Raw genomic sequence first — 8781 nt, 5'->3', positions numbered from 1 at the left:
TGAATGACCCTGAGGATGACTCAGATTCGATAGAGACCACGGAGACCAAAACTGTTACTACAAAGGAAAAAGCCAGTGAGGAGGATCACGAGAGGGAATTACGACGAACACCAAAAGAGTATTCAAAGTTAAACCACCCAGTTGCGAACCCCCAAGATAAGCCACGAGAGACAAAAAATGAGGATCGCAAGAGAAAGATTGGAATCCAAACCCAACAGTGGAAATTGAACGAGTCCAACAACTGAGGGGTTTGGTGGAAGAAACTCAACGAACATTAGAACCTGAACCCAAACATATCCAGATGTCGGACACAGTGTTTCCCACACAAGTTCAACCTCACAAGAACTACAGGCCGTTAGCTATACCCAGTATCATTCGGGAAGAGAGTGAGGGTAGGACATCTGAAAGTGGACACACACCTTTCCTACTAGAGAGAATGTTTGGTGAGGGAATGCCCGACCCCCTTGAGGAAGTGGAGATTCCATCTTCACCATTCTCTTGTCAGGGTCCTACGTCCCACAAGATGCCATTAAATGTTGCCAAATTGATGGATTTCATGTCTTCAGAAGTTAGAACCACCATCATGTCCAAACTATATAAAGACCCCGAGCTAGTCTCAGCTCTTTGAGCCTTCCTCAATGGAGAATTACAGGCCGGATTACCACAGTTTGCACATATGAACAAACCTGACTCGATAATGAATGATGAGGAACATTTAGCACCACCATCTGACCTAGCGGGACATGAATCTGTAATTGAAATACCCGTTAACAAGTTGGGGCAATACTTTGAAGGTGATGAATCTAATGCTACTCTACCAATCACTACTAAAGGATTAACTATAAAGGGGGTCCTTGACAGTGGTGCAGGAGTCAGCATGGTGACAAAGAGTTGTTGGGAGTCTATGGGGAGACCTCACCTTGAAGCCACAAGCGTAGTGGTAAAAATGGCTAATGGATCTATTGTTATGCCTATTGGAATGCTAAAGGATCTCAGGATCAAGGTCTTGGGACATAAGGAAAGGCAGAATTTCATTGTTATGGATTTTTCCAAGCATCCTATGTCATTTGAGATGATCTTAGGGCGTCCATTCATGAGGGAAGCAGAAATGGTGCATGACTGGTCCAAAAACCACGTCTACTTACAGTTCTAAGACTCTGTCATTCGAGTTGATCTTTTAAGTGGTCGAACGCATCCTCTAGGAAATAAATTCATCATTGATAATCGATCAGACACAACAATTCACTTAGCTCCATTACAGTATTGTTACACGTGTAACGAAGACACGGATATTGGGGAGAACTCTCCTTATATGGATATCCTACCCGGAATGGCTGAGTCAGACAATGTCGATTGGGTACACCTAGCGGCAACTATAGATACATTGGGAGCTAGAGGAACAACCTGGGTAACACCACATGGGGAAGAGATACCACACATTGCACCAGTAAACATGTTAGGTGTAGCGCATGTAACATCCGATGATAAGAAAGAGGCACACCTACCTGAGAGTGAAACTGATGATTCCTCAAAGGCTTCAGGCCAATACACATCAGAAACGGAATCTCAGGGAGAAATGGATTCAGAACCGAAGGAAACATTGAGTGAACCAAGTATAGAAACTAAACACTCAAGGCCTAGTACGACCATCTATGGTAATTTATATGAGAGTGAAGAAGATACAAGCGAAGACCTATCAGGCGAGTCGAGTTCAAACATTTACCAAAATCAAAACCTTAACAAGAAACAAAGGTCATATAAGAGACGACGATATCGAGCAAATGTGAGAGCTAGGATAAACAAGGAAAGATCTACTGCAGAATGGCTTAGCTATCTAGGGGCATGTGATGCTCATCGAAAGCTAGTAGACAATTGGGGTGAACATCTCCAGAGTGTCATGTGGTGCAGCCCGCGACCCATTGACCTCGCTCAATTGGAGGTTACAGAGCCGAAATTGAGTCGAACTATAAGAAGACGTCAAAACCGAGAGTTAGCACAACAACAAAAGGAGGCAAAACTAAAAGAAAGGTCTCTGTCAGGACAAGAGCCTGCTGACTTACATACGGCTCCTGAACATTTTAAATCTTATACCACGGGGGAGCGAAAGGTTGTGTATGCCAAAGCCCAACGAATACCTACCAATGGAAGCACTGGAGTCTATGATGGTCCAGCGGTAGTTAAAGAGATAGAATTAGCAGAACCAGGTGAGGAGTCTAAACCAGTCTTCATTGCTCAAGACCTTACCGAAACTGAAGAGGCTGTACTTAAGGAGCTCCTCAAGGAATACAAGGATATCTTTGCTTGGACATATCATGACATGAAAGGCGTTTCACCTTCTGTGGTGCAACATACAATTCCCATGATCAACATTGCTAAACCTGTCCAGCAACGACCCTATCCAATGAATCCTAAGTACGCCAAAATTGTACAAGAGTGTGGATTCATTTACCCTATTGAGCACTCAGAATGGGTTTCTCCAATAGTCATTGTGCCAAAAAAGAATGGGAAACTAAGAGTGTGCGTGGACCTCAAGAAAGTTAATGCAGCTACTAGGGGAGATCATTATCCCTTGCCATATTCAGAACATGTGCTTGAAAGAGTTGCGGGCAAGGAAGCTTATAGCTTTTTAGATGGGTACTCTGGTTACAATCAAATCACAATTGCATTAGAGGACCAAGCTAAAACTGCTTTTATCACAGAGTTTGGAGTGTTTGCATTTCGTGTTATGGCTTTTGGCTTAACAAATGCCCCTGCTACATTCCAACGATTAATAAACACTGCGTTTAAAGAATTTCTAAGGGAGTTTTGTGAAGCTTTCCTAGACGACCTTTGTGTTTATTCTTCTTGGGAGAAGCATTTGTTATATCTACGAAAAATATTTGAAAGGTGCATTTACAGGGGAAACTCTGCCGAATTTTTCCCAGGAAAGTAAACTACTGTGAAGCGTAGCTATGGCTAGATCACAGGACATTGCTCTTTACAATATCAAGAAGCTGGATGGAACCAATTTCCCATTGTGGAAGAAGCAGATTTGGCACGTGTTGGTACAAAAGAAGCAGATAAAACCTATAAAGCTCAAGGGGATAAAACCAGAAGATATGGACGAAGATGAATGGAGCGAAATGGATGAATTGGCACTTTCTACTATGCTGACTTTGGCAGAAAGCGTTTACTTCAATGTAGCAGACGAGATGTCGGCTTATCAAGCATGGTTAAAGCTGAGTGATCTTTATGAGAAGCAGAGTGCAGCTTCATAGGTATACTGGCTTAAGAAGCTTAAAAATTGTCTTCCTTTGTGGTGTGTTTAGTTGTCTACATATATTACCCACAGACGAACATATGTTCAAAGACCAAGGTAGCCAGATAAATACAAGGTTTACTATACAAAACAAACTTTAGATAGCATGATTTTGTATAAATGAATATCATCAGGTTGGTACAATTCACCATCCAAAAGGTAGAAATTCCTTTACAAACTGCAAACTAGTAGTTAATCCTCCAAACCATAAAGCAACCAAAAAGCTGAACCAAAGAGAGTAGCCCTCACCTGCACCCATAGAACAACATAACATTCTGTTAGCATTGGCTCTGTATGCAGGTGATGTATGTGCATCGTAGTTCTTATCCATGTCACAAAGGTTCAACTTTTTCTTTGCAAATAAACTTATCATTAACCAATGAATTTCTGAAAAAAAACATTGTTTGTTAGTTACAATTTCATACAAAGCTTCAACAGCCTACCAACTGCCAATGATTTTAAGCATCTTTATAATTTATCCCCTTATTCTTGCAGGTCCGATTAAGGTATGCCCTCTGCCTCGACCATGCCTTGTTCTTTGTCGCAAACGAGGCTATATATTTTGCCCTAGTTGCCTTAAGCTTTTTTGAGATCTGTGCTCTCTTGATCGGATCAACTATAGTACTCATCAGAGGTGTCATCCTATACCTTGCTATACCCTAATAAAATAGACAAGTCAATTTTTATTAGAAGTAAACTCTCTTATACAATTTTCTTATATATGCAATGTTGAGAGGTTATGCATAATCTCGAGCAACCTCCGTCTTCATATAGCTGGATTCCATAGACTTTTTCAGAAAACCGAGCGTCCCACTACATGATTTTTACCTGAAGTAATCCGCACTAGCTATAGTAACATCCATAGTCAAAAAGTTTAAAAGAAACACTAGTTTATGAAATTCTATTTGCCATTAGCAGATCAATCCTCCGTTTATGTCCTTAGACATAATGTTATGTCGAGAATCTCTAAAAATTGAAAGCATCAGGAGTTATAGCACTCGAAAACAGGAAATCGAAGAGTCCAACTAAGTGACCATAACATTCCAGCAAAGAGTCAGTAGACCATAACCAGTTTTGGTTTGGTATAGTAAGCTTTCAAATCTAGACTAAGGAGTCTACTGAAACCAGCTTTTTTTACACGAAGCAAACAAGGATATATACATTATCCATGCTATATCTATGAAAATCCTAGGAGTTTTATATCTAAAGTCGAGCTTGTGTAAAACCCTAAAATTCAGCAATAAGCCTGCACAAACCATATCCATCAAGTAAATCACACCTCATTCCCATTCTCTATACCAACACATACCTGGTTACACTGCTTTAAGCCAGGTAAGGTTAGTATTATGTCAAGACATTAGTAGCTAATGAGTTTAGAATAAACCAATGTCAACAGTTGGAAGGGAATAGCTTCCAAAGTAAACCAGTAATTGAAGAAAATTACCCAGCAAACCATACCCAAGGTCAAGACCTTATTCTTAGGTCGAGACCCTATACTGTCTTAGGCCAGGTCCACAAAGGTGTTAAGGTGTTTGACATCACTCTCATGCGCATGATCATCTCTGTACACCAGCATTCGACACTTGTCCTCGAGTCAGTTTACCATAGCCTCCTAAGTAACTCAATTCAGTACACAAGTGGTAGGATCGCTTTTCTTGAAATTTACTTCATCACTAAGAATCCAGCAACAGGTCAATAAAACGCATATCCAGCAAGTATATCGTATTAGCCCGAACTGTTATCAAACAATAGCATGTATACCGCAACTTTCAAGATTGCATAATTATGAGCTCTATCTGCTGGTTTCAGACAAAAATTTACCTCATTCTCAATCTTCACAAAACATATCTCAATGTCTATACTTGCATGGTTACCCTGGTAAGGTTAGTACTGCGCTAGACAAGGGGTTGTTGAACACATGGTATTGCAATGAAGGCTAGATAGTCAAGCCACATGAGGTTTTTAATAACTTTTTGATTTTATGTGTTAAAAAATGGGTATCCAATGAGGATACTAACCTACCCTAAAAAGTTGTCGAGATAGGGTCCTTGCTTGGAGTGCTAGCTCTCCCAAAGAGGGACGACCACTTGCCGCATGAAATCCTCATCGCGATCCATAATAGGCCATTGACAATCCACCACATGGACACCTCGAAACCCCAGCCTAAGCTACTTTTATAGTTCGTTCAAGCTCTCATTAATGAGCTTCTACATCAGTCATTGTTGCTTTTGTGTTTGTCCTCAACAGAGCGATTCGCAGAACCTGAAGCATCTCCTCCTTCATGGTGCATAGAGCCCCCCCCCCCCCCCCTCCCTTCCCGGTCTCAACAGTATTCTCAATGCCTAGATTGAGGCAGACATTTAACACCTTGCTCCTCTCTACTTGACGACCACAGACATTAGTCCTACCTGCAGATCAGCACTGTCTTCGACCCTGCAACTTTCCTCCTCCCTGTGGCCTCCAAAAGCATGGGTCTGGCGCCCTCTGCTCGACGAAGAGTAGGATGGCGGTAGGGATAATCCCCCGAATACCCCCAGCATCGATGCTGAGTGTAATGTGCCTGGCCCCGACCACAACTGTAACCATTGATAAATTGTTAAAGTTGCAATTTCATTGAACTTAAGTATCCATTTTTGTTAATTTTTGGGTTCAATCTGCGCAATAGAAGTGTGTGTCCATACGTGCCTGTTGTAATCTCCAAAATGAGCTTTTCAATACACCTAATAGCGCCCAAAATTGACCTCGGATATGCATTCTAGGTCACTTGAAGTTGGGGCCTAAAACAAAAAAAAAACAAAAAAAGGGAAGGGTGGGTGGACTATGCATGGGTTGCCACATGCCCAATTCTCATCAAGGGGCGCCCCCTCCTCTTGCTTGCCTGCCTCCCACCACCTGGAGTTCACTCCAGTCTGCATGGGAGCTCTGGTACCCTATATAAGGACCCCTAGGCCCCTCACAAAGCACATTGCATGCTTTGAGAGCTCTTCAGGATAAGGAGACTCGCTGAATTTACACACACACACACACACACACACATGTGAAGGTAGAGGTGGTTCATGCGAGACGACGGGGAAGCAATTTGTGATCAATGCCTTGAGGCTTGCGAAGCGGGAAATCCAAGCCCTCGGACTTGCGCTTAGCGCGAGGGACTTTCCTACTAATTTTACTCTTTGAGCTTCGTGTTGGTGCGCGATGCGGGTTGGTGCTCGAAGATGCTTGTTGCCCTGAACTCAATACTTGATTATGAATAAGAAAACCTTTGTACAAAGGCTCTGTTGGTGCATACAAAAATCCTGTTGTTGCAGGTCAACCGTGATCAACTGTTAAGTTGAATAAGTAGGTTGTTTTGAGTAGAATTGTCTAATGAAAGACTGTCTTGGTGATGTTTGAAAATATGATTGTTAGAACAAAAATCGTGTGGAAACTTAATTAAGAAATTGCTTGTAAATGTTTCACAGTGTTGTAGTGATTAGGAAACAAAGATACAGGTGTGTGTGGGGTGGAAAGCGGGGACTGGTCTTGACTCAATCGTCAGATGGGTGGACCCAATAAGTCAAGTGATTTCCATGAATGTGGACTTAATTAAATAACGATAGATAACGTAGAACTAAGTCCTAACCTTAGGGGATCGACTGATGGCTGTGCCTCATACTCAATGAGGAAAAAAGCGCTAGTCTATGAACCAAGGGTTCTAGTTATTTGCGATTCCAAAATGGATAAGCAACCCCTTTTAGGGTGACCTCACTAAAGGTTACGTAGATTTAAGAGCAGCTCACTTGACCGTTCCTCCGCTTTGCATTACAAAATCAAAGCGAATGTGTTGATCTCTCCTAGTCACCGATCTTAGACGGTCGGGGACGTTACATGTGGTATCAGAGCCTAGGTTAACAATAAGATGTAAGTAGAAAGACATTATTTTAATATCCACTATTGTCTGCTTATGTTTTCTAAATTACTCTACTGAATTGATTTCATATTCTTACGTGTGTGTGTGTGTGTGTGTGTGTGTATGTGTGTATAATACATTTCAGGATCATCATGAGACATACATGCGATTTCAAGTATTCAATATCATGTATCTGACTACATGCTAATCAAATGACTATGACTTTTAGGAAACAGTCATGAGGATTCTAGAAGTATTGACGGCTCCGCATTTTACCAGGATCCAACAAGGATGGTACCGAACCTAGTGGATTTATGGGAGAACCTTTACCATCAGGGCGGCCGGAAGCTTAGGTAATTTAAGGAATGATCTCCGTCGCATCAAATGGTGTAAAAAGACAAAGCTGGTTCAACACTATATCTTTTGGCCAACCAGTTTCAGGACAATGATCGTAGATGAAATCATTAACCTCAACCGATGGGTCTATGACATGTCATTTTGCAGCCGTTCCAGAAGATAGAGTGGTTGATATGGGGAGAAATAGCCACTTCTCGGGCAATGGATGGACGACCGTATACCACAACTCCCTGCCACTTATCGATTCCTAGCCCTTGCTAAAGAACCCCCATGTTTCTATCTAAAGAGCGCACAAGAATATCATGGCTATGATTATATGCCAAAAAATTAAACTTATTATCATAATTTTGTAATAATGTCATGGACCCCATCAGTGTAAAGGGTTCTTACATAAATAAAAGACATCGATTTTTCTCATAAATTATCTCTTGAGTGGTGATAAACGATTTACTTATGAGCTTGTTGGGATTTGATGATCCCTGTATGTTAAGATAGTTGTTGGTGCAACTAATGCTGCGGGCTGAAAGCCTATTGATGCATGTGAAATGATGAATCAAGCTCTAGAAAATTTTTTACATCACCGATGGTCATTTTTTAGAAGTGATTAGTGGATAACCCGTTGAAGATAGACTTGACTTCTATGTGTAACAAAACCAATAAATGGAAGCCCAAGTGGCTCTCTACACGGAAGTATAGGAGAAGAACTTGCTCTCTTGAAGCAGATGCGGACCTCCTTCTTTCAAGGGTGAAGAGGCTAATGTTGAAAAGGATGCTGAGGCAGGGATAGAATCCATGGATGACTATTTTAGTGTCGCTAAGATGGTGCAAGCAAATTGATCCATGTTGGGAATGTTTTGGTTGATTGGAGAAGCAAAGTTATGGTGGAAACAGTACTGGTGTGACAAGGGTGTTGCGGAAGATTTCCAGTCTTGGGATGAAACCAACAGGCAGTCAGAGGAAGATATCTTCCCCCTGGTCACCAATCTTTGAATATGAATGAGTTCTTTGATTTAAAGCAAAATGAGTTGACCTTGGAGAAGTATTTCTCCAAGTTTGTTACATTGAGGAGGTATGGACCGGTTTTGACAAACGAGCAACAAGTGGCCCAATTCTTCCAAAGGTTAAATGCACATTTGGATGCTTAGCTTGAAGCCATGCAACCCACATCATTACAGGATGCACTATTGCGTGCTAAGCCTTTGGCCAAGAAAAGGAGATTTCAACCAACCAATTCTAGTGA

General features: G+C 41.5%; 1 protein-coding gene across 3 annotated transcripts; it reads left to right on the top strand.

Annotated features, from left to right (window-relative positions):
• Positions 1-5425: 5425 nt before the first annotated feature.
• LOC147430847 (uncharacterized) lies at positions 5426-7962 on the top strand. 3 transcript variants are annotated; one of them, XR_015185740.1, is made up of 3 exons: positions 5426-5849; positions 7421-7537; positions 7620-7693. XR_015185740.1 is itself a non-coding variant. In XM_086494460.1 (3 exons), exons 1-3 carry the CDS (start codon positions 5802-5804, stop codon positions 7702-7704), a joined length of 207 nt encoding a protein of 68 aa, XP_086350586.1. In that variant the 5' UTR covers positions 5432-5801; the 3' UTR covers positions 7705-7962. The 3 variants fall into 3 exon arrangements, 1 of the variants encoding a protein (XP_086350586.1); XR_015185739.1 differs by having other exon boundaries at positions 5427-5849; positions 7414-7537; XM_086494460.1 differs by having other exon boundaries at positions 5432-5849; positions 7464-7537; positions 7620-7962.
• Positions 7963-8781: the final 819 nt, after the last annotated feature.

This window comes from Adiantum capillus-veneris, chromosome 21, assembly GCF_014529385.1.
Source record: "Adiantum capillus-veneris isolate H3 chromosome 21, ASM1452938v2, whole genome shotgun sequence".
NCBI lineage: Eukaryota > Viridiplantae > Streptophyta > Polypodiopsida > Polypodiales > Pteridaceae > Adiantum > Adiantum capillus-veneris.
The sequence above is the reverse complement of the archived record's forward strand: the minus strand, read 5'-3'. Positions and strand labels throughout refer to the sequence as shown.